Here is a 26,836-nt window from a genome sequence, read left to right on the forward strand (position 1 = left end):
GGGTTTGCTGACCCTGAAGTTCATTAGTTCAGATAGACTGGCTAGATAGTACATTTTAGGGTTCTGCTTATTTCTGTCTCTTTCCCCCAAAGCTGGGATCATACATACCTCCATGTCCAACTTTTTACATATAGTTTGAGTACCTAACTCAGGTCTTTGTGCTTGAATGCAGACACTTTGCCAATTTAGTCATTTCCCTAGCTCTTGGTTTCTTCTTGACTTCTTTAGTGTCATTTCATTTAATCTCTGGGTTTCTGAGTGTTCTGTTTTTTTTTTGCCTTTGATTTTAGTTTCATTCTGTTGTGGTTAGGTAAATTACAAGAATTTTTAAAAAATTTTATTTGTTAAGATTTGCTTTGTATCTTATTATAATCTATTTTAGAGAAAGTTCTATGGGATGATAGAAAGTTTATGAAATGAATGTGTATTCTGCAGTGTTTGGATGGAATGTTTTGTAAAGATGTCTGTTAGGTCTATTTGACCTACGATATCATTTAACTAAGATGATTATTTTTATCAGGATGATCTGTCTGTCTGTTAGAACGATTTATTAACATCACCAACTATTAGTGTGTTGGGATTAATCTGTGACTTTACATCTAGTAGTGCTTGTTTTATAAAATTGGGTGTATCAATATTCAGTATGTATATGTTTAAAATTGTAATGTTCTCTTGATAGATCATTCTCTGATCAGTATAAAGGGACTTTTAAAAAATCCCTAATTTTCCAATTTTTTCCTGAAAAAAATTAATTTTAATTTGAAATTATTTTAAGTAAACTAATTTTAGTTTGAAATCAATTTTGTTAGATATTAGAATTGCTATGCCTGCTAACTTTTTGCTATTAGTTTAGAATATTTTTTTCATTCTTTTACCCCAAGACTCTGTTTGTCTTTGCTAGATATCTCTTGCAAATAACACTTAGGTAGATCTCAGTTTGTTTGTTTGTTTGTTTGTTTATACATTTGTGTCTCGCTTGTGCTCCTGGCTGGCCTGAAACCAGGTTTGTAGACCAGCTGGCCTGGTTTGTAATTATTATGAAAAGCTTTGTTTTTCTCCTTTCATTGATAAAGAATAGCTTCACTGGGTATAGTAATCTGGGTTGACAGTTATTGTCAGTCATTCAGTGGATGAAATATGTCATCCTATACCCTCTTGGTTTTTAGGTTTCTGTTGAGAAATATGCTATTACTTCGCTTTTATATCTGAATTGATGCTTCTCTTTTGAAGTTTTGATCCAATAAACTTTGTTTTGTATATTTAGTTTTGATGGTTAATATAGATATTTTGACAGTACCCAGAATTACTTTGGAGACAAAATTCTGAGTTGTCTGTGAGGGAGTTTCTAGATTGGGTTAACTTGAGGTGGGAAGACACATCCTTAATTGTGTGTAGTGCCATTTAATGGGCTGTGTTCTTAGACCAAATAAAAAGAGGGAAATGAGGTGAGTACTGGCTTTGATGTGTGTCTACTTCCTAACTGCAGATACAATGTGTCAGTTGCCTCATGATCATGACTTTCATGACCTGATGGGCTGCATTCTCAGACTAATCTAGAGTAGCTCTTCCTTAAGTTAATGTTCTAGTTTTATTTCTGTTGTTATACTAAAATGCTTTGACAAAAAGCATCTTAAGGTAGAAAGGGTTTATTTTAGCTTGTAATTTGGATTATGGTCCATTATTTTGGAGAAGTCAAAGTGGCAGAAATTCACATAACATCTCTAGTACAGAACAGAGAGAAATGGCTGTATGAATGCTGCTGCTTGTTTATGCTTAGCTCAGTTTCTAGACTCTTACACAGTTTGGGAACCCCTACTGAGGTAATGATGCCACCCATAGTAGCCTGGATCTTCCCACATGAAATTAATTAAAACAATCCACCACAGACATACCCACAGCCAATCCAATGTAGACAGCCTCTCAGTGAGAATTTCTTACCAGGTGATTCTATATTGTGTCAAGTTAACAAAGTTAACCATATTTGGTTTTGTGAAGCATTTTGTCACAGCAAATAGAAAACTGTTTTAGTAGCAATATTCGTGGGGAAATTATTTTCTAGTCTTGTTTGGTGTTCTAAATGCCTCCTAGGTCTGGATAGATGTTGTGGGATTCCCCTCTGTATGCTATGAATATGTTTTATTACCATTGGTTAATAAAGAAGCTGCTTTGGCCTATGGCCAGGGCAGAATATAGCAAGGTAGAAAATCCAAGAAGAGATAGAGGAGGAAAGAAGGCAGAGTCAGGGAGATGCTATGTAGCTGTTGAAAGATAAAGATGCCAGAGACTTACTGGTAAGCCACAGCCTCGTGGCAATACACAGATCAATAGAAATGGGTTAATATAAGATGTAAGAGCTAGCTAAAAATATGCCTGAGCCATTGGCCAAACAGTGTGGTAATTAGTACAGTTTTTGTATGATTATTTGGGTCTGGGCCGCTGGGAAACCAACATGCAATCTCTGTTTGCACTAAATGCCTCCTAGGTCTGGATGTCTATTTTCCTAAGTTTGGAAAGTTTTCTGCAAATGACTTTATTTAGTGTGTTTATGTGCATTCTCCTTCAATGCCTATGATGCATTTAGCCTTTTAATAGTGTCCTATAGATCTTGCCTGTCTGATTCATACTTTGTTATTAATTTTAATATTTGCTGATGTTTGAATATTCTAATTCTTACTTGTATTCAAGCCCTGATACTGTTTCCTACTTGATCCATTCTCTTGGAAGGCTTTCACTGAGTTTTTTTTTGGTCTTTCTGAACTTTTAAATTATGCCAATAAGATTTTTCTAGCATTTCTATCTCTTTGTTGAAATCTACTCTCATATCTTATATTTATATAGAAGCTTTTTGGTTCCTATAATTATTAGTAAAGTATTTTACGTTTTATTTACTTACTTTTGTGTGTATATGTTTGTGGACATGCATTTGCCATGGTGCAAATGTGGAAGTCAGAAGATTGATTAATGGAGTTGGTTCTCTCTTTAAAGTGAGCATTCCAGGGATCAAACTCAGGCTGTCAGGCTTGATGATAGGCACCTATTCCTGCTGAGTGGTCTTATTTCATATAGGAATTAAAAAAAACTTGGTTTTGTTTTTAAAGTTTATGTGTGTTTAATGCCCAGATATGTTGGAGTTAAAGGTGATTTTGAGCTGCCAGAAGTCGGTGCTAGTGACCAAATTTGGGTCCACTGTAAGAATAGTACATACTCCTTAACTACTGAATCATCTCTCCAGTCTCCAATTCCAGGAATTTTAAATAATTTTCTTGATTTCTTCAGTGACCTACTGGCCATTCAAGAGCATGATGTTCAGTCTCCAAATATTTGCTTGCTTTCTATAATTTTTCTTACTATTGGTTAGGTTTCTAGTTTTCTCCAATTATCTGATTAAACATAATTTTGAATGTTTTCTATTTGTTAAGATAATATTTTAAAGGAGCGCAGAGATGGTTCCATGGTTAAGAGCACTTGTTGCTCTTACAGAGGAACTCAGTTTGGTTCCCAGCACCTACATGGTGTTTCACTACCATCTACAACTCTAGTTCCAGGGATTCTGTTGCCTTCTTGTGGTCTCTGGGCACTACACATATATGGTTCACATATAAAGATGCAAGTGAAACACTCATACATAAAATAAATATAAATTTTATTTATTTGCCAGGTAGTGCATGCCTAGTAAGATTAACCCAGCACTCTAAAGGAAGAAGTAGGTAGATCTCTGTGAGATAAAGGCTAGATTTATGGACTAAAATGAAGTCTACTTTAAGGAAAATATCATGGGCTTCTGAGATGTGTATTCTGTACAGAGAGGATGTCTTATTTATTTATTTTTTGCTAGAAAAATTACAAAGAAGTTTTTTAAAATTACATTTAAAAAAATTCACGGAACAGTATTAGTTATTACAGGCAGGTTGTGTACAAGTGTATGTCATATGTACAATAAGATTTTATTATATTTTGTCAGGACAAATCATATACACACATACACAAACATACACACACAGATGAGTTTAAACTAGCACAATTGGTCAGATGACAGATCCCCCCCATGCCTTCGTCTATAAGATACAAAGAGGTCAACATTATAGCATATGTAACGAAACTTTAAAAATAAAGTTAAAAAATTATTTTATGTATATGGATGTTTTACCTGCATGTATGACCATGGACCACATGCATGCAGTGTCCTTGAACACCAGAAGAGGATGTTGGATCCCCTGGAAATGGAGTTATAGATGGTTGTGAGCCACCATGTGGGTGCTGGGACTCATTTCTGGTCTTTTAGAACAACAGCCAGTGCTCTTTTTTTTTTTATTGAGAAAAGGAAAAAAAAAGTTTCCAGCCTCCCATTTCACTCCCCCTCCTCCCACCCTTCTCCCCTTCCCCCCACTCCTCTCCCCCTCCCTCTCCAGTCCAAAGAGCAGTCAGGGTTCCCTGCCCAGTGGAAAGTCCAAGGTCATCCCCCCTCCGTCCATATCTAGGAAGGTAAACATCCAAACTGGCTAGGCTCCCACAAAGCCAGAACATTAAGTAGGATCAAAACCCCATGCCATTGTCCTTGGCTTCTCATCAGCCCTCATTGTTCGCCATGTTCAGAGAGTCCGGTTTTATCCCATGCTTTTCCAGTCACAGTCCAGCTGGCCTTGGTGAGCTCCCAATAGATCAGCCCCACTGTCTCAGTGGGTGGGTGCACCCCTCATGGTCCTGACTTCCTTGCTCATGTTCTCTCTCCTTCTGCTCCTCATTGGGACCTTGGGAGCTCAGTCCAGTGCTCCAGTGTGGGTCTCTGTCTCTATCTCCATCCATCACCACATGAAGATTCTATGGTGATATGCAAGATATTCATCAGTATTGCTATAGGATAGGGTCATTTCAGGTTCCCTATCCTCAGCTGCCCAAGGAACTAACTGGGGACATCACCATGGGCTCCTGGGAGCCACTCTAGGTTCAAGTCTCTTGCCAACCCTAAGGTGGCTCCCTTAACTAAGAATTGTGCTTCCGTGCTCCCCTATCCAACCTTCCTTTATCCCAATCCTCCTTTTTCCCCAAGTCCCCCCCCATCCTCCCCTTCTCCCTTTTCTCTCCCCATCTTCCCTTACCCCCATCTCACCCCACCCCCAAGATCCCAATTTTCTCCAGGGCAATTTTGTCTACTTCCCATAGCCAAGAGGATAACTATATGTTTTTCCTTTGGTTCACCTTCTTACTTAGCTTCTTTAGGATCACCAATTGTAGACTCCGTGACCCTTATTTATGGCTAGAAACCAATTATGAGTGAGTACATCCCATATTCATCTCTTTGGGTCTGGGTTACCTCACTCAGTATAGTGTTTTCTATTTCCATCCATTTGCATGCAAAATTCGAGAAGTCATTGTTTTTTTTTTTACCGCAGCGTAGTACTCTAATGTGTATATATTCCACACTTTCTTCATCCATTTTTCCATTGAAGGGCATCTAGGTTGTTTCCAGGTTCTGACTATTACAAATAATACTGCTATGAACATGGTTGAACAAATGCTCTTGTCATATGATAGGGCATCTCTTGAGTATATTCCCAAGAGTGGTATTGCTGGGTCCAGGGGTAGGTTGATCCCGAATTTCCTGAGAAACCGAAACACCGATTTCCAAAGTGGTTGCAAAAGATTGCATTCCCACCAGCAATGGATGAGGGTACCCCTTCCTCCACAGCCTCTCCAGCAAAGGCTATCATTGGAGTTTTTGATTTTAGCCATTCTGACAGGTGTAAGATGATATCTCAAAGTTGTTTTGATTTGCATTTCCCTGATCGCTAAGGAGGTTGAGCATGACCTTAAGTGTCTTTTGGCCATTTGAACTTCCTCTGCTGAGAATTCTCTGTTCAGTTCAGTACCCCATTTTTTAATTGGGTTAATTAGCATTTTAAAGTCTAGTTTCTTGAGTTCTCTATATATTTTGGAGATCAGACCTTTGTCTGTTGCGGGGTTGAAGATCTCCCAGTCAGTAGGTTGCCTTTTTGTCTTGGTGACAGTGTCCTTTGCTTTACAGAAGCTTCTCAGTTTTAGTAGGTCCCATTTATTCAATGTTGCCCTTAATGTCTGTGCTTCTGGGGTTATACCTAAGAAGCGATCACCTGTGCCCATATTGTAGGGTATTTCCCACTTTCTCTTCTATCAGGTTCAGTGTTTTCGGGCTGACTTTAGAATAGCTTCATCAATGTCTGGCTCATCATACCTCTGCATGCTGAGTGCCTAAATGATAAGTGGTGTCACATATGTAGTCCTGTTTATTTAGTCAGGCAGTGGTAATTTGTTTTGTTCCTTTGGTAGCAGTTTTATGTTTCCTTGATTATTTTTGATCTTTTTGGATTTGGTCTGAATTTGAAGAAAGAAGTATTTTTCCTTCAATCTTTACATGTTTGCTGTGATAGCAAACACTATCAGTCTCTCTGTCTAGGGAGTTTAGGTGGATCACCTAGTGTGTTCTGCTGGTGGCCTTAATGACAGAGTTCTTAGATGGCCTGGTCTTTGCTTTGGCTAGCACGTGGGTGGTAGATTTTTATCTATCTATCTCTCTCTCTCTCTATCTATCTATCTATCTATCTATCTATCTATCTATCTATCTATCATCTATTTTTAGGGTTTGGAGGGTCGTGAGGGCTGGTATGGAAGTTGGCTTAGTTTGTCGTCTACAATATTGTTCAGCAGCTAACCTGTCATTGTAGATCTTGAGTTCCATCCATAGAGTCTGTTCTGATACTGGGCCTGAATTCTTGGTCTGCAGGTTGGCCATTCTGTTAACCAGGATTACCAACATGTTTGCTCTGAGAGGGTATTTGAACTTAAGTCAAGCTGGGGGACAGGAAGAGTCTTTATGCATGAAATGTTTTTATTTAAGAGCACATGCACACCACTCAGGAATAATAATTTTGCCACAATTATTGTTTAATGATACTACCTTTTGCAATATATTGACCATTACACATTAAACAGGAATTATTGAATAATGGAGTGTTTATATTGAACATTCAGTGCTTAATTCAGTGACTCTGACCATAAGTATTTTAATAATACTAACTAATATATTTATCTTTGCTTTTTTAGTGATATGCAGCTTTCGAGGTTCTGTCCCTCAAGGACTGGTCTTAGAAATAGGAGAAACAGTTCAAATTCTTGAAAAGTGTGAAGGTAAGTGTGGTCCTATAAAACACATAAATAGTGATCAATTATGGAAGTGTTGCAATTATGCTGATAGATTTTTTTTAGAAATCTTTGTGAAACTATTATTAACCATATTAAATACTGTTATGAAATCTTCCCTAAAGGTTAAGTTTTTAGTTTTAATGAAGTAACAGACATTTCTGGCCATAAGAATACTAATATTACATATAATGTCCAATGATTATTTTACATTTATTACAAATATACTTATACTTAACTGTATTTGAGTGAATTGTAAATTGGTTTATTTTTGTTTTTCTGTCAAATAGACTAGATATTTTTAGCTGTAAAAGGTCTAAATACATGCTTTTCTTACTTAGGGTTTTTATTGCTGTGAAGAGACACCATGACCATGGTAACTCTTATAAGGAAAACATTTAATAGTTTTCAGAAATTCACTCTGAAACTATTAGTTTCAGAGGTTTAGTCCATTATCATCATAGGGAGCATGGTGGCATGCAGGCAGACATGGTGCTGGAGTAGTAGCTGAGAGTACTGTATCTTGAGGACAATAGGAAGCCAACTGAGACACTGGATGGTATCCTGAGCATGGGAGAAACCCAGGTTTTCTTTTTTGTTCTTTTCCTTCCTTCCCTCCCTTTCTCTCTCTCTCTCTCTCTCTCTCTCTCTCTCTCTCTCTCTCTCTCTCTCTCTCTTTTTCTGGTGTTTGTGAAAAGATAAATAAAAAAACCCAAAAAACAAAATATAGTTTTTGAAAAAAATAAGAAACGAAAAATATTAGATCTAAATTAAATGCAACACTCCAAGATGTATGGACTAGAGTAGAGAAAGTTATAAGAGGGAACTTTATAGTTATTAAAATGTCCACATTAACAAAGAAACAAGACATCAACTAAATATATTCTCAAGGCCTTAAACAAGAACCTGGAATAAGCACAAGAAAAAAAAAATAATAGAGGGCTGAAGAGCTGGGTCTGTAGTTAAGAGCGCTTACTGCTCTTGCAGAAGATCTAAGTTAAATTTCTTTTTCTATGTCTCTCTCTATATGACAGTATATGATAAGATTCATGCAAGATGAAACTTGACCCATTTAGATGTATTTTCTCAGTTAGATTCAGAATGTGATTTAGTGGCAGTGTCCCTGCCTAACACATTCTAGGCATTTGGGTTTCATCCCTAGCACTGTTCAGAAGGAAATAAACAGTGACAACCACATTGTAAGAACAAACAAGATATGAAAATAGAGTAATAGCTAATTTAAAATAAAAACTCGTACAGCACCAATAAGAATAGCAAAGAAAGGGTAAAAAAAATAATGAGGTATGATTGAGCATCCTTTGGATATATGCCCAAGTGTGGTATTGCTGGGTTCTGAAGTAGAATGATTCCCAATTTTCTGAGAAATGCCATATTGATTTCCAAAGTGGCTGTATAAGTTTTTACTCCCACTAGCAATGGGGGAGTGTTCCCCTTACTCTGCATCATCTCCAGCATAAGCTTTCATTAGCATTTTTGATCTTAGCCATTCTGACATGGTATCTCATAGTCGTTTTGATTTGTATTTTCCAGATAGCTAAGGATGTTGAACAGTTCTTTAAATGTCTTTTGGGCATTCAGGATATTTCCGTTAAGAATTCTATTTAAATCTGTACCCCATTTTTTAATGGGGCTATTTGGTATTTTGATGTATAGTTTCTTAAGCTCTTTATAGATTTTGAATATCAGTCCTCTCTCAGATGTGGGATTAGTGAAGATCTTTTCCCATTATGTGGGCTGCCTTTTTGTCTTATTGACAGTGTTCTTTGCCTTACAGAAGCTTTTCAGTTTCCGGAGGTCCCATTTATTAATTGTTGCTCTCAGTGTCTATGCTACTGGTGTTATATTCAGGAAGTAGTCTGTGTTAATGTCAAGGCTACTTTCTGCTTTCTCTTCTGTCAGCTTCAGTGTAACTGGTTTTATGTTGAGGTCTTTGATCCACTTGGACTTGAGTTTTGTACAGGGCAATGGATATGATCAGTTTGCATTCTTCTATATGTTGACATCTAGTTATGCCAGCACCATTTGTTGATACTTTCTTTTTTCTATTGTATATTTTTGACATCTTTGTAAAAAATCAGGTGTTGATAGGTGTGCAGATTTATGTCAGGGTCTTCGATTCTATTCCATTAGGCCATGTGTCTGTTTTTATGCCAATACCAAACTTTTCTCATTACTGTAGCTCTATAGTAGAGCTTGAAGTCAGGGATGGTGATACCTCCAGAAGTTTCTTCCTTGTACAGGGTTGTTGTAGCTATCCTGGATTTTTTGTTTTTCCATATGAAGCTGAGTATTGTTTTTTGGAGGTCTGTGATATTGGGATTTTGATGGGGATTGCATTGAATCTGTAGATTGTTTTTGGTAAGATTGCCATTTTCATTATGTTAACCCTACCTCCAAGAGCATGGGAGATCTTTTCATTTTGTAATGTCTTCTTCAATTTCTTTCTTCAAAGATTTAAAGTTCTTGTCTTACAGGTTCATTACTTGTTTGGTTAGAGTTACCCCAAGATATTTTATGTTATTTGTAACTATTGTAAAGGTGATGTTTCTCTGATTTCTTTCTCATCCCATTTATCATCTATATACTACTGATTTTTTTGGGTTAATCATATATCCTGCTACATTACTGAAGGTGTTTATATGTTGTAGGAATTACCTTGTAGAATTTTTGGGGTCTCTTACGTATGTTATTATGTCATCTGCAAATAGTGAAAGTTTGACTTTTTCCCTTCCAATTTGTATCCCCTTGATCTCCTTTTATTGTCTTACTGCTTTAACTAGAACTTCAAGTTCTATATTGAATAGATATGGAGGGAGTGGACAAGCTTGTGTTTTTTATGATTTTAGTGGAATCACTTTGATTTTCTCTATTTTAATATTGGCTGTTGACTTGCTGTTTGTTGCCTTTATTTAGGTATGTTCCTTGTATTCCTGATCTCTCCAAGACATTTATCATGAAGGGGTATTGAATTTTGTCTAAGGCTTTTTCATCATCTACGGAGATAATCATGTGTTTTTTTCCCCTTCCAGTTTGTTTATATGGTGGATTACATTGATGAATTTTCTTATTGTTGAAGCATCCCTGAATCTCTGGGATGAGGCCTGCTTGGTCATGGTGGACAGTTTTTCTGATGTTTTCTTAGATTTGGTTTGCCAGTATTTTATTGATTATTTTTGTGTCAATGTTCACAAGGGAGATTGATCCGTACTTCTCTATCTTAGTTGTGTCTTTGTGTGGTTTGGGTATCAGGGTAACTGTAGCCTTGTAAAAAGAGTTTGGCAGTGTTCTTTCTGTTATTGTGTGGAACAATATGAGGAGGGTTGGTATTAGATTTTCTTTGAAGTTATTGTAGAATTCTGCACTGAAACCATCTGACCCTGGGCTTTTTTTGGTTGGGAGACTTTTGATGACTGTTTTTATTTCCTTAGTTGTTATAGGTCTATTTATTTTGCTTATCTGGTCTTGATTTAATTTTGGTAGGTGATATTTATCCAGAAAATTGTCAATTTCCTTCAAGTTTTTCAATTTAGTGGAGTATAGGTTTTCAAAATATGACCTAATGATTGTCTGTATTTCCTCCATGTCTGTTGTTATGTCCCCCTTTTCATTTCTGATTTTGTTAATTTGTATGTTCTCTCTTTGCTTTTTGGTTAGTTTGGATAAAGGCTTGTCTATTGTGTTGATTTTCTGAAAACCCAATTCTTTGTCTCATTGTTTTTTGTATCATTTTCTTTGTTTCTATTTGTTGATTTCAGCCCTCAATTTGATTATTTCCTGTCATCTAGTTCTCCTGCGTGACTTTTTTTTTCTAGAGCTTTCCATGTGTTCTGTTAATTCTCTAGTGTGAGATTTTTTTCCAGCTTCTTTATGTATGCATTTAGTGCTACAAACTTTCCTCTTAGCACTGCTTTCATTGTGTCCCATAAGTTTGAGTATGTTGTGCGGTCATTTTTATTTCATTGAATTTTAAGAAGTCTTTAATTTCTTTCTTCCTTGACCCTGTGGTGATTCATTTGGGTATTGTTCAGTTTTCATGAGTTTGTGGGTTTTCTGTAATTAATGCTGTTGAATTCTAACTTTATGTCATGATGATTCAGTAAGACACAGGGGGTTATGTCAGTTTTTTTGTTACTTTTTTTGTTTGCTTTGTTACTGAATATGTGGTCTATTTTAGAGAAGGATCCATGAGGTGCTGAGAAGAAGGTATATTCTTTTGTGTTTGTGTTAAATATTCTATAGATGTCTGTCAAGCCCATATGAGTCATAACATCTGTTAGTTTCTTTATTTCTATCTTAAGTTTCTGTCTACCAGACCTGTCCAGTGGTGAGAGTGGCGTGTTGAGGTCTCCCACTATTAGTGTGTGGTACTTTATGTGTGATTAAGCTTTAGTAATGTTTCTTTAATGAATGAGGGTGCTCTTGTATTTGGGGCATATATATTCATTATTGAGACTTTATCTTGATGGATTTTTCCTTCTTTGTCACTTTTGACTAATTTGTCTGAGATTCTTTCTTATATCTCTTGTATTCTCTTGTTTATGCTTGCTTTTGTAGTTCCTGATTATTTACCCAGATTTTCCATTTCCAGATTTCTTTTGGTTTGTATTTTCTTTATTGCCTCTATTTCAATTTTCAAGGCTTGAGCTGTTATTTTTCACCTGTTTGATTGCTTTTTCTTGTTTTTTTTTAATTAAAGGATTTGGTTGATTTCTTTCATTTTTTTGTTTATCTTTCTCCACTTTAAGGGAATTTTTCATTTCTTCTTTAAGGGCCTCAATTATCTTAATAAAGTTATTTTTGAGCTCATTTTCTTCTGTTTCATCTGTATTGGGATGTTCTGGTCTTGCTGCTATAGAATCAGTAGTTTCTGGTGGTGCTGTATTGCTCTTTAGATTGTTGAGTGTGTTCTTACCCTGTTGTCTATCTATCTCTTCTTCCAATCAGAACAGGTGGAGCCTGTGTTTCAGGGGTGTCCCTTTTCCTACAAATGGTATAGCTTGGGACTGGTTCTGTTGAAGGCTCCTTCAGGTGTAAGCAGGGTAGAGCCTTCTGTAATCATTCCTCCTGGTGCCTACTGACCTAAGGCTCCTCCTGGTGCAGACATGGCTATTGCGCTGATGGATACTCCTCCAGTTGCAGTCAGGGTTGAGGCTGAGGCTCTGGTGGTCAGACAATCTCCAGAGGCCACTGCTGGTGTTGCTGCAACCCACTGTGCTACTGAGGCTTCCTCCCCTGGCCACCTGCCCTGCCTGCTGCGCTGCTGAGGCTTACTCTCAGCTTTCTTCTTTTTATTCAGTCCAAAGACTCCACTCTATGGAATGGTGCTACCAGCATTTAGCGTGTGTCTTCATTCTTTACCCTTTTTTCGAGATAGTCTCATTGACATACCTACAGGGTTGTGGTTATTTTAAATTCAGCAAAATTGACTGACAGTGAAAATTAATCATCACATTGTAATGGTTTCCTACTTTGGCCATTCATGACATTTTCCAGTTATTTTGCAAATAGAAGTAGGGTGCTACATCCCTCCCCTAGCAATTTTCTCTAGTATTGGTTTTCTTCACATTCATAGAGCATAGTCGGATACTACATAACTATCCGTCTCTGACACCTTTTGTGATGCCTGCTGGGGACAGATAGGGTGATACTATGGGATAACCACTTTGCACAGTGAAATGGGAAGGACAGTATAATGGCAACTTGTTTGCACACTACTGTTCCACAGACTCTGGTGATCCTAGATTTAGCTCCTACATTCAGTCACATTTAATCACTTGTTGCCTAACTACCAGCTCCCGCAGATGGTTTCCTAAGTTCATAGTCTAGAAGTAAAAGCAATGTTTGTTCTCTTATGCACTTTGGGCATATTTATTTCTTTATAGATCCCTCTGTGTCTTTTTTTATTTCTTCAAAGTTTTTCCTTTAAGAAAACTAGCTTGCAAGGCAAGACTCCCATTCACTTATTCAATAAATTGATATTTGCTGTGGGTTCTAGAGATAGAAATATATAGAGGCCTCTGACTCCTTACTAAAAGTGTCAGACAAGATCTTTTCAAGATGACTCCCTGTATCCAGTGATATGGCACTTGCCATCAGCACTGATGACCTGAGTTTGAGTCCTAGAACCCATACAGTGGAGAGAGAGAAACCTGATTTTCACAGGTTATACTCTGGCCTCCACATATGTGGTATAGCACTTGTGGGAAAATACACACACATGCCACACACACATGCACACACAGACACACACCACACACACATTTTGAACGTGGTGTGTGTGTGTGTGTGTGAGAGAGAGAGAGAGTGTGTGTGAGTGAGTGAGTGAGTGAGTGAGTGAGAGAAAGAGAGAGAGAGTTTAAAATATATGTCTCCTTGTTATCTACACTGTAAGATATTCTGGGAAGAGAGCGAAATTTCCCCAATCTGGAACGGTACATAAATTCCAGGCCTATTGTCTTTTTAGACTGTTTCATGATTTCTAACCTATTTTGACTTTGGTTCTTTCATGTAGTTCTGCTGTAGGTTTTTCATTTGATTCCAGTTTCTCTCTCTCTCTCTCTCTCTCTCTCTCTCTCTCTCTCTCTCTCTCTCTCTCTCTTCTTTTTGATTTTTTTGAGACAGGGTTTCTCTGTAGCTTTGGAGCCTATCCTGGAATGAGCCCTTATAGACTAGGTTGGCCTCAAGCTCACAGAGATCCGCCTGCCTCTGCCTCCCAAGTGCTGGGATTATATGCGTGTGCCACCACCACCTGGCTTTATTCCAGTTTCTACTTTAACACTTCTGTCTTCTACTTCTCTTAGTATTTTTGGACTTGGTAGTGTGGTTTTTTGTTTTTGTTTTTTTTGTTGATCATAGTCTTAAAATTAACGCTTGCTTACGAATGTTTCTATTGTCAAGCTGGAGAGAATAAATCTTTTTTTCTCCCTGATCTATATCGTAGATAAAATTTCACACAAATTTAATAGTCTTTTATAAAGTAGTAAATGTGCTACATTTTCTTTATTCATTCTTTGGTTGAGGGACATCTAGGTTGTTTCTAGTTTCTGGCTGTTATGAATAAAGATGCTATGAACGTAATTGAGCAAGCATCCTTGTGGTAGGGGTGGAGTGTCCTTTGGGTATATGCCCAAGAGTGTGATAGCTGGGTCTTCAGGTATATCGATTCCCAATTTTCTGAGAAACTGCCATATTGATTTCCATAGTGGCTATAAAAGTTTTCACTCTCACCAGTGGTGGAGGAGTGTTCCTTTGGCTCCACATCCTTGCCAGCGTGAGCTGTCATTTATATTTACCTGATTTTCATAAAGAAGCCAGAAATATACAATGAAATAAAGAAAATATTTTCAACGAATGGTGCTGGTTTAATTGGATGTCTGTATGTAGAAGAATGCAAATAGATCTATATTTATTACCCTGCACAAAACTTTAGTCCAAGTCAATCAAAGACCTCAATATTAAACCAGATACACAGAACCTGATGAAGAGAAAGTAGGGAATAGCCTTGAATACGTCATTGGAACAGGAGACGGCTTCCTGAATAGAACGCCAATAGTACGGGCACTATTAAATCAACAATTAATAAATAGATCCTCATGAAACTGAGAAGCTTCTGTAAGACAAAGGACACTGTCAATAGGACAAAACGACAACCTAAAGAATGAGAAATATTTTCACCAACTCCACACATGACAGAGGGCTAATATCCAAAGTATATAAAGAACTCAAGAAACTAGACATTAAAAAACCAAATAATCTAGTTGAAACTGGGGTACAGATTTTAACAGTATTCTCAACAAAGGAATCTCAAATGGCCAAGAAACACCTAAAGAAATGTTCAACATCCTTAGCCATGAGGGAAGTGCAAATCAAAATGACTTTGAGATTTCATCTTGTGCCTGTCAGAATGACTAAGATCATACCAATTTCTATGATTTTGCTTTCCTATAAAAGACTGAGAAGCCAATGATAATGACACTAGGATTTGTCTCTACTGCATGTACTGGCTTTTTGGTATCCTATGCTATTTGGATGCACACTTTCCTAAGCCTGGATGGAGGGGGGAGGGTCTTGGACTTCCCACAGGCCAGGGTACCTTGCCCTCTCTTAGGACTGGAGGGGGAGAGGGGAAGGTGAGGGAAGTGGGAGGAGGGGAGGAAGTGGAAATTTTGATTCGTATTATTTATAAAGTAATAAAAAACAAAACAAAACAAAAAAAGCTAATGTTCCATACACTCTTATGCAATCTTTTTGAATTTCTGATCTTTGGTTTTCAAAACCTTAACACTGAAGTAAAATTACAGTTTACTGAGGTGGTTATGCATGTATGTAAAAAACATTTTCCATAGCATACAAGTTACTCAATGAATACCTAATGAATCTGAATTTTAGGATAGAGGCATTCAGATTGGTTTTAGGATATTGTTGGGCTAGACTTAATCCTATGAATTTGAAGGTAATCTCCACCCTCCCTCCCTTAGACTCAGCAGTTCAAGGTGGCGTTGAAATTTTATTTATTACAGTAAGGGGCTTAACTGAAATGAAATGTATGCATTTCATAAAGTGTCTCCAGCTTCTTTGACTTCTGTTGCCTGTCCTTAGTTGTCATTCTGAAAAGCTTATTTTTTTTAAGCAATATGGGCACTTATAGAGTCAAAACCCGAGATAATCTTATTGTAGTCACTTATTGCTACTAGTTTTTATGTGCCTCAGTGTGAACATCAGCAAAAATGGGCATGGAGTCAAAATATGACTTTTAAGAGAGCTTGGACCCTGAGGTCCATGTTTAAAATCTATTGGGTTGTTTGGAACATGTCTTTTCCCTGGTAGATCATTAAGTGTATTTGTCAATGTAATTTTAAAGATAGTGTTAGTTTGGAACCATTGTTCTCTTGTCAAAAGCAAAACTTCCATTCATGTATATTCTATGTAAATTTAAGTTAGTAACAGGTTATGGACTATCATAAAAAGAAGCTCCAGGGTTTGAAATTTTATATAGGCTCATGTTTACTTTCTTCTGAAGCTTGAGGATAGGCTCTGCTGGGCAGAGGTGAGTTTTAATTTGTTTTGTAGTTTTGTGGGTGTATTTGAAATAAAATTTATTAGAGTTTCAAAGTGACATTGATAATCTCTCACATCTTTCTTGTAAGTTGATGAATGGCTTCTGGCAACTCAATCTGATAGATATCCTTTGCGTTTAGCAGTCTTAGCTAGTCACTGTTCTTTTATCTTGTATTTTTATTTGTATATACTCTTGATTTTGTGGAGGTGATAGTGAAAGTGAACCTTGAGAAATCAGAGTTCTATATAGCTTTATTGTGGATGATTTTAGGGCAATGAGCCTAATAATCTTTCTAGTCTTCAAGTTTTCTTTCTGTAAGATAATAAAAATAGGTACTTGTAATTATTCTGGGCATGTTTGTGAGGCTGTTTTGAGAGCAGTTAGGAAGGAAGATTCACCCAGAATGTGAGTGCACCATTCCATGGGCTAGGGTTCTCAGTTCAATAAAAAGGAGGACTTAGTTAAATACCAGCTTTGTTTTTTCTTTATGACTAGCCTGCTGTCTCATGCTTCTGCTGTCTTGTCTTTTCTAGTGTGATAGACTGCATTCCATTTTAAATCAGGATCCCTAATAAACTCTTCTTTTCCTTCAGTTGCTTTTGTCAAGTTCTGTCATGGCAAGAAGAAAAGAAATGAATGCAATTTGTTTTCATGGAAATTTTATGTGATTAAATGAACTAATATCCTTTTGCTATTATTTGGAAAAATCTCAGTTTATATTCAGGTATACCATAGTTGGCATTTCTAAGAAGTTTTCTGTTATAGTTCCTTGGATGTTACTATTAAAACTCAGAAAAAAAAAGTATGGATTTTACATCAGATCTTTAGTTCATTTCGCAATTTGTGGCCTTAAGTTAATAGGCATTGTAAGAACAGGTTTTAGTTTATACCACCTAGATGAATATTGTCATGTTATTAGGGACCTTGGTGTATTATTATTATTATTAAAGGTTTATTTATTTATTATGTATATAGTGTTCTGTCTGCATGTGTGCCTGCAGGCCAGAAGAGGGCACCAGATGTCACTACAGATGGTTGTGAGCCACCATGTGGTTGCTGGGAATTGAACTCAGGACCTCTGGAAGAACAGCCAATACTCTTAATCTCCAAGCCACCTCCCCAGCTCCTATCATTATTATTTTTAAAATAACATTGAGATTTAATCAAAAAGTATTTGGAATTCTCTGAGCAAGTAAAAGTCTTCTTATTAAAGTATGCAAATTTGTTACTATGTTGAAAAGAATGTTTGGAAACTTCTGGGTTAGGGAGGTTTTTGTTTTTCAAGACAGTTTCTCTGTATAGTCCTGGCTGTCCTGCAACTCAATTTATAGATCAGGTTGTCCTTGAATTCAGAGATCGGCCTCCCACTGCCTCTTGAGTGCCATGACTAAAGGTGTGCACCACCACACCTGGCTTATAGTGGAGTACTGAATAGCTACATCTACTCTTTTCTCTTGAAAGCAATAAAAATGAAATACAGGTATTAAAATGTATCCACAGGATATGGAAAGTTTGTAAGGAATTGAAAGAGTGGAAGCATACCATACTTGAGACCCAAAGTGCTAATAAATAGCTGAGTACTAATCTCCTTTATGCAACATATCCTCAAAAGGCATAGGAAATTTTAGTCACAAGTACTGGGATTGAGGATGAAATGTATCTCATTTTGTGGCTGTCTTTCTCTTGCTGTGATAGAAGTTTTGAGATTTTTTTTTAATTTTAAGTTTTTACCCTTTGGCAGTTTTACACATTCATATGAATTTTAGTCACTTTCAACTCCTTACCTCTTTTTTCTCCTCTTCTTTTGCTGAAAATCTGCTTCCCAGCAAAACCCCTTCTACTTTTACATCTATTCATCCGTCCATCTGCCTGTACGTCCGTCTGTCCTCTGTCCGCCCATGTGTGTGTGGGGGGCTGGTGGTGGTTATCAGTCTACTGAGTCTCCTACCTTGCACAAACATGAGTGAAGGTTATTTACTTGAGTATCTTATTAGTGGGTAGTTTACAACTGAAGAAAGTGACTCCCCTCCTCCTGCAACCTTTGCAGGTATATCCAACCTGCAGCCTGTGTCCTGTACTTGTCACTCAGAATGTCTAATGAATATGGCCCAATACATTTGTTGATGACAACACTATGTTACAATGCCAAAAGTTTGGAACATTTGCCTTAGAGTGTAAAATATATATGTTGGTTTTAGAGTGTAAAACATGTACTTTATGCTTTTATACTGTCAAACAATATATAACAGTTATAGTGATTAAATTAAATTGCCCCCATATTTTATATTGCTCTTATTTATTTATTTGCTTACTTACATGTATGTGGCATACATGTGGGTGTCAGAGGACAACCTCTGGTATTGGTTTTTTGGTATCCAGAGCTTTGTTATATAACCAGGACTTAAGCTTTCAGGTATCCATCTTTCTCTGCTTCACATCTTGCCAGTGTTGTAAGTGTTAATAGCTCTAAAGGAAAAGGTATCCTGGTAGTCAGAGTCCAAGGATTACCTACAGCTTCAAAGGGGAAGGTATCCTGGTAGCTGGAAGCTGAAAATTACTTACAGCTGTGAAGGGATAGGTATCTGAAGTGATAGCTGCAACAGAAGTGTTACAACTCTGTTCTGGTGACCCAGCAAAGTGTTAAAGTCCTTGCTCTGAGAAAGGTTTCCCTAGTGCAAGTGTAATAGATCTGCACGAGCAGGGGAGGATTTCCCCCATGAGGTTGTCACAGCTCTGCTCTGCTCCAGAGACATGTTACAGCTCTGCTCAGCTTCCCTGGAGTGTAACCTTTTGCTCGAGCAATGGCAAGAACTGTTGCAGCCTGGCTCTGCTCCATCGAAAGTTGTTACATCTCTACTCTGCTCCACTCCAGCCAAAGAAAGTTGTTTCCAGCAAAAGAAAGTTGTTACCATAGACCTCAAGAGATTTATTGGGAGGGAGGAATACAGGAGAGTGGCGCCCTCTGGCAGTGCGGAAAAGGGCAGCCCTAAACTGAACAGGGCTTATATAGGATTTCTTAGGGGAGGAGCTTTACAAGGTGAAGATTTGCAGGGTTGAGGATTGGCAGGTTCTCAGTTCCCGAGCTTTGACAAACTCAGAGATTAGATGGATTTTGTATTTAGGGATTGGTTGGTTTTGTGGTCTGGGATTGGTTGGTTTTCAATTTGTGAATTGATTAGGGGCAGGGTGTATTTCTTTGGCTCTATTCTCAGGCCAGGATTTTCTTCCACTGGCCCTTTTTACACTACAGCAGATGCAAACTACCACATATGGCCTTTTGAATAGGTTCTGGGTATTTGAACTCAGGTCCTCACACTTGTGAGGCGAGGGCTTTATTGACTGAGCCATCTTCTCAGTCCTCTCATCAGATATTTTTCTTCTGTTTGTGTTTTCACATTCATTAACCCTATCCAGTGCTTTTCCTTTATTTTCTCATTTGCTAAGTTTATCAGGCTCATTTACTTTCTACCTTAAACATTTTCTTAGTGCAGGTTGACTGCTTTCTTTTTTAACCCCTGCTTTTGTGACCTTCCTTTCTATTTGTTATTGTTTTCCCTAGGTGGAGAATTTTAGTTTGATAGATATTTGAACATTTTAGAGATTTTACATACTTGGGCTGGCAAGATGGGTCAGTGGATAAAAGTGCTTCTTATGCCAGCCTAAGGACCTGCATTCAATCCTTGGAAGCCGTGTAAAGAGAGAAGGAAAGAACCAACCACACAGAATTGCCCTCTGATCTCCCTGCACATGCTGTGAAATACATGCATCTATCCACCCACACATCATATCCATAGAAACAATAATAAAAAAATAAATTTTACTTAATTAATACTTGATTTGCACAGTTTCTGTTGAAAAGTCACTGGGTTATTGTTTTCTCTTAAAGTGGATCTACCCAGCCCTTTAACCTCAGATCTGCTGCTTTCCTGGAGCCCTTCCATGGCTACCAGTTTATAAAACTGGTAGTCATAGGAATAGATTATATACAAAAATTTGGATTGACTGTAATTCACTTTCTTCAAGGAATTTATCCTTGAAGACTGTGTTATTTTGGTAGACTTAAATTTCAACCTTATTATCTTAATGGGATTACCATTTTCTAATGTGATATCCTCAGAGAAAAATATCGGGTGAATGGAGGAGCTCATTCCTATACAATTTCCTTTCTTATGGACTGTAGTGCCTCAAGTCCTCTCTGTGGTATTTGTGCTTGTGTTCTTTCATATTTTTCATGTACTTTTAAAAGTTTTTGTATTTTTTCAAAGTAGTTTACTAGAGAAGGAACCAGAAATTTCACAAATTTATTTGTATTTGTTGTATACATGTGGAGGTCAGAAGTAGACATCTGGCATCTTCCTCAGTTGTTCCTCCACCTGTTTTTGAGATAGTCTCTTACTGATCCTGAGCCCACTGACTTTGGGTAAGCTTGCTGGCTCAGAGATCTTCTTGTCTCTGCCTCCCCAGCACTTATATTACAGATGAATGCTGCTGTACCTGACATTTTACTAGGTGCCAGGGATCTAAACTTCATGATTGCATGGTAAATACTTTACCTACTGAGCCATCTACCCAGCTCTTACAGTGTATTTTTAAAGACATTTTCATTGTTGAATTTTGTAAATGTCTTCTTTGATCAGTGGCAGTATTATTCAAATTTGTTTAGGGCTCTCCAGAATAATTTCAAGAGAAAATGACTCATTTGGAAAAAAATCTCAGTTTTTGAATGCATATTTAGTTTTTGCTGATTATCATCTTTTATAGTAATAGGTCATAAATGAAGACTTAAAATAGCATTAGATTATGTGAATAAATATACAAGATTTTTCTTTAGGCTTTTCAGTGAAAATAATGGAAAGATAATTTTTAAAGTCAGCCTTTTGAATAATTATGTTCCCACTTTTGGGGACTGGATTCTGCTAGAAGTTTCTTAGTTTTATAAGTGATTGACACTTACTTTCTTGCCTATTATTTGTTATATAACTGGAAAAGAGACCATGAATTTGAAGGCTATGCATATTTTTATTGATGTACCAAAGTAAGAAAATATATTTTTAAAGGTTGTTGGTTTTGTTTTTGACCTCAAATCCACAGTTGGCTTCTTAACATGATTTTTTTTTTTAGAATGTGCAGTCACTCCAGTCTGTCCTTCACAAAGGAACAACTAAGATGGGCATGGTGGTGCAGGCCTTTAATCCCAGCACTTGGGAGGCAGAGGCAGGCAGATCTCTGTGAGTTCAAGGCCCATCTAGTCTATTAAAATGAGTTCCAGGACAGCCAGGGATGTTATACAGAGAAACCTTGTCTTGAAAACACAAAGAAACAACAACAACAAAAAGAAACCCTCCCAAAAACAAAGACAAAACACTAAAATTCTTTTTATTATTACTGTATGTGTAGGCATGTGTGCCGTGGTGCCTGGGTGGAGGTCAGAAGACAACATGTGGAATTGGTTCTTTTCTTCTGCCTTTGCATAGTGCTGAGGATTGAGCTCAGATCACCAGATTTGTGCAGCAAATGTTTTACCTGCTGAGCCATCTCATCAGCCCTGACAGTTTCTCAAAAATTTAAACCAGACTTTTAAATTATGGGATGAAGAAGAGATTGTATTTGTTTTGTAAATATCACATGCTTGTCTGTAATCTCTGTCTACATGGATATTTGTTACAGTAGTTAAGGGTCAGTAAGTTTGGATTGTTTTACTTTGTCAGTGAAAAATATATGCTACACCTTTGAAATAAAAGGCTTGAAACTTCTCAAAGGGGTACTATCCCTGGGCTACATTTGGTACTTTTGATCTGACTTGCTTGGTTTGCACCTGGTTTGACTGCTAATTGTTGACTGTTACAGCCTGGTCTGTAGAGAGGCTTCATTCTTTGAGTTAACACTGCTCACATTGTTCTGCAACCTCTCTGTCAGTAGCAATTGTAGTGGTACTTTTTGCCTCTTTGGCATAATATGGCTTCACTTGTATTGGGTGACTAGCAAGTCCATTTCACAATCTAAACAATAATGTATATTTAGGCAAGTGATATTCATCAATGTTTGAGATTATAGATGTTAAAACTTTTAGCATAGAATGTGGCACAAGGCTAAGTCATTACTACTTTTCATGCATGTTTTTAAAATAATTATGTCTTTCACACAAATTAATCTCATATTTACACAAGTCTCAGAACATTTTTTTCAAATAGATTTTCTTCTTTATTTGTATTTCTCTTATTTATTTGCTTGTTTAAATATAACAGAATTAAAATGAAACAAACCAAACAAACCCTATTTATTTTTACAACTTGATTTGAAGTGACTTTTAATTTATATGTGAAGTATTTGGTGTGACTAACGAAGTAAAATATAATCCACAGTTAAGAGGACAAGTGTAAACCACACAACTCTCTCTTTCCACATCTGGTAATCTCTGAGTACTTACTGATGGCAATCACAGTTGTACTCTGTCGTGCTTCTTTCTTCTATGGTGATTACCTAGTGTCTCAGGTTCTGCTTTTTGTACTTTAGTGACATTTGACCAGTTCAGAATATTTCTATGAATTTATTATATTTGAAAGTATTGTCAGTTCAGGTCTTCTAAAACCCTTTGTTTGCTTCTTGCTCATTAGCCTAACATGGTTATTTCTACTTAAAATGGCTTCCTATAATATTCTTTTTCTTTGTGACCCAATTGCTTAAGTAGAGTGTGCTGTAAATAACTTTTTGTGATGGTTAATCTTATCACTTAGGAAATCCCTAGGTATGCATTTGAAGGCATTTAAGTGCTGCAATTTAGCTGAGGAGAGAAAATTCACCCTAAATGGGTTGGGGTCTGGGATTAAAAAGGGAAAAAGGGGGAAACTAGCTGAATGTTGGCATACATCTTTCTTTGTTATCTTACTTTGGAGGTAGTGTGACCAATTGTCTTATGCCTGCTAGAATAGACTCTATCTCTTCAAACCATGAGCCAAAATAAATCCATCCTTAAGTTACTTTGTCAGGTATTCTTTCACAGTGGAGTGAAAGTGACCATTGCACTCTTAAATTTTAAAACCCCTAGTATAAAAGAATTAATGCTTATATTCAGAAATTTAGTTTGATTTCATACCTTACTATTTAATCATGTTTGGTTACCTATAACATTTATGTTATTTATTATTGTGTGTACCTCTGTGTGTGCTTGAACAGAGTGTGGTATTTGTGTATGGTCATATGTGCCACAGTGCATGTGTAGAGTCTTAAAAGAGTTTTATGTTTTTAGTATTTAATGTAGATTTTTAAAATATACACATTAAATTTTAGTTTTATTAAATGTATTTAAATTTATTATTTTTTTAGTGAATGTAACTAGTAATATTTGTAGTGAAATAGAAATGCTTCACTTGGCTCTTCCCGTGCTGCTGTTGAATTGCATGGAAGTGAAGTCTCAGTGCCTTCAAGATTTATCCTCACCCATAATCCACCACCGTGACAGAGGAAGGCATTGCTGCTGGTAGTGTAATGGACGTCAGTGTTGTTCTAGAAGAAGTGCTGAAGATCGCCCCTACCATGATGGACTAGCACATGGCATTTGTGAAGCTGCTAAAGCCTTAGACAAGCACCAAGTCCATCTTTGTGTACTTACATCCAATTGTGATGAGCCTACATATGTCAAGTTGGTGGAGGCACTTTGTGGTGAGCACCAAATCAACCTAATTGAAGTTGATGACAGCAACAGACTAGGGGAACGGGTAAGCCTCTATAAAGTTGATTGAAAGGGAAGCCATGGAAAGTGGTTGATTACAGTTATGTAGTAGTTAAGGACTATGGTGGAGAATCTCTGGCCAAGTATGTCATCAAAGACTACTTCAAATGCAAGAAATGAATAAATAAATATTTTTGCTCAATAAAAAATGCTTCACTTTTCAGCCATTCTTACTAGAATTATAATATTTGAGTGAATAAATTTATACAGCATAGGGCTGTTTCTATTCCAAATTAGACTAATGATAGAAGAGTCAAAACAGGTCCAGTTAATACATTAGAGCTTTTGGCTTTATTGTTACCTCTTCTACCTTTTTTTCATTGTTATGTTATTTTATTTATTTGAGAGGCTTTAAAATCATTTTAAGGGTCATTCTGATTATCATTGATATTATGCCTTCAAAATGGAATTTCAACCTTAGGGTTTTGTTTCTTTTTTTTTTTGTTGTTGTTGTTTTGTTTTTTTCATTTACTTTGTGGCAGCTCTTTGCTTGACTCTTTTCAGCATAAAATGTTTTATTTATTTCTTATATCAGTGAAGGAGTTGTAAGATTTTTTTGGTATACCTGGTTTAGAGGACACCTAGTTTTGCCTTTTTATAAAAAATTCTACCCTTAATAATAAACAGTATAAAAAGAACATTTTATTCCCCCTACTAGTCCAGTGTGTGCTTGGGACACCAAATCAAAAGAAACATTTCAGTTTATTTTAGTCTCTTATATTTCTGATTTACTTTTTGCATTTTGGTTTTAGCTGGTTTCTTTTTAAGCCTTGATAAAAAGACAGACAACAGATGGGTAGCTTTAGATAGTATTTTATGTGAAAATGAGTTTAAGTAAAAGTTAGCCGAATGAGAGCTGTGGTTAGAATTATAAGATATTTCACTGGTGAAAATGGGACTGTATGGCTTCAGAGATGGCTTAGTCAGTAAAGCCCTTGCTGTGCAAGCATAAAGACCTGAGCTTGGATCCCTAGAATCCACAACTAAATCTGGGTACAGGACTGCATTCTTGTAATCCTGTCGTTGGAGAGGTGGAGATAGGTAAATCAGTGGAGCTTACTAGCCAGCCAGTTCAGATGAGTTGATGAGCTCTAGGTTCAGTGAGGTACCCTGTCTCAAAAAAAGTAAGTGGAAAGTTATTGGAGAAGACACCCAGTGTCCACTTTGGTTGACCACATGCACTGGTGCAATGCACATTGCATATACACATGCACATGCATGCACACATGTTCATACATACAGATAATATACCCAAATATGGGGATTCATATGAATAGTGCAAGCTTTATGGATAGTTGTGGACAGGTTTTATGGAGAAGAAATCTTTCCTGATTAATATTGAAAGAGTCATTTGCTTTTTGTAGGTATGGAAACTCTTCATACTCATCTCTTCTGGTTTCACATCTAGTGATTGTCATTTTGTTGCAATGATATATCTTAATTGTAAATGGAGACTGCTCGATCATTTCCCAGCCACTCAGACATGAGTAATCACACAGAAACTATATTAACTGCAACACTGTTTGGCCAATAGCTTCAGTGTATTTCTAACTAACTCTTACATCTTAAATTAACCTATTTATATTAATCTGTGTATCACCACGAGGCTGTGGCCTACAGTTAGGTGTCTTTCTTCTTCAGCAGGTACATGGCGTCTCTTTGACTCTTACTACTCTCTCTATATATCTCTACCAGCTTGGCTATGTTTTGCTCTGCTATAGGCCAAAGCAGCTTCTTTATTAACCAATGATAATAAAATATATTCACAGCATACACAAGGACATCCCATATTATCTCCCCTTTTCTGTCTAAATAAAAAGGAAGGTTTTAACTTTAATATAGTAAAATTACATATAACAAAACATATCCAGCAAGAATTACAGTTATAATATTCCATTTACATTTGGCAAAATAAGAAAAATACTTTGTCATTTATTCTGTCTTTGTGAGTCTAAATTTTCATATCTAATTTATTTTTTATCATAACTAAAGAAAACTGTAGTAATCTGTCTTCAAAGACCCCAGAATGATATATTATCTAAGTAAACAGGAAATGCATTCAAGCAACTTCCAAAGTTCTAGAATTGACAGAGACAGTCACCCAAAGTTCTTCTTAATGTTGGAGTATCCATCTTCAGCCAATAGGCCCATAGTATCCATCAAACTTTTCCATGAAGCAGGAAATTTGAAGATCTGTTCTGCCTTGTAATGATAAAGTTCGTCAGTTGTTTTCTTCTGTGTTCTGCAGAATGTCTGGCACAGTCTTTTATGAAGCAGGAGCACTGAAGGACTGTTTCATCTTCTTTAGGCAAGCTCAACAGTCATTTTCCTGTGGGTCCTGTGTGTCCAGTTTATATAGCATGCCATCAAACAGTCCAGGCAAGAGCAATTTCTTGCCTAAATAGCTAAGAAACTTCATAAGGAACCTCTTCAATGCCCATCATCCTCTTGAAGTAGATTGGTGCTGCTAAGAGCAGATGTGTCTCATCAACATGAAAAGTACTAGGTTAGCCGGGCGGTGGTGGTGCACGCCTTTAATCCCAGTACTCGGGAGGCAGAGGCAGGCGGATCTCTGGGAGTTCAAGGCCAGCCTGGTCTACAAGAGCTAGTTCCGGGATGGTCATCAAAGCTACAGAGAAACCCTGTCTCGAAAAACCAAAAAAAAAAAAAAAAAAGAAAAGAAAAGTACTAAGTTAACAAAACAGTTTAAATGGCATATTCTGTATGTCTTTGAAAGCTTTGAAGAATACCTATCCACTTGAAATATATCTCTATACATCTAGAAAAAATACCTATCTATTTGAAATGTATCTTTATACATTTGGAAAACCTAACTAACATGACTACAGTTTGAC

At 36.9% G+C, this 26,836-nt stretch overlaps 1 protein-coding gene and 1 pseudogene across 5 annotated transcripts in view; both read left to right on the forward strand.

Annotated features, from left to right (window-relative positions):
* Positions 1–26,836, forward strand: part of Dock3 (dedicator of cytokinesis 3) — a 364,288-nt gene that overhangs the window by 16,791 nt on the left and 320,661 nt on the right. For all 5 annotated transcript variants that reach the window (XM_075964736.1, XM_075964739.1, XM_075964737.1 and 2 more), the window contains exon 2: positions 7,078–7,161. In XM_075964736.1, the coding sequence (XP_075820851.1) occupies positions 7,078–7,161 (84 nt within the window). The remainder of the gene's footprint in view (positions 1–7,077; positions 7,162–26,836) is intronic.
* LOC142846943 (small ribosomal subunit protein eS12-like) lies at positions 23,711–24,101 on the forward strand (annotated as a pseudogene).

This window comes from Microtus pennsylvanicus, chromosome 3, assembly GCF_037038515.1.
Source record: "Microtus pennsylvanicus isolate mMicPen1 chromosome 3, mMicPen1.hap1, whole genome shotgun sequence".
NCBI lineage: Eukaryota > Metazoa > Chordata > Mammalia > Rodentia > Cricetidae > Microtus > Microtus pennsylvanicus.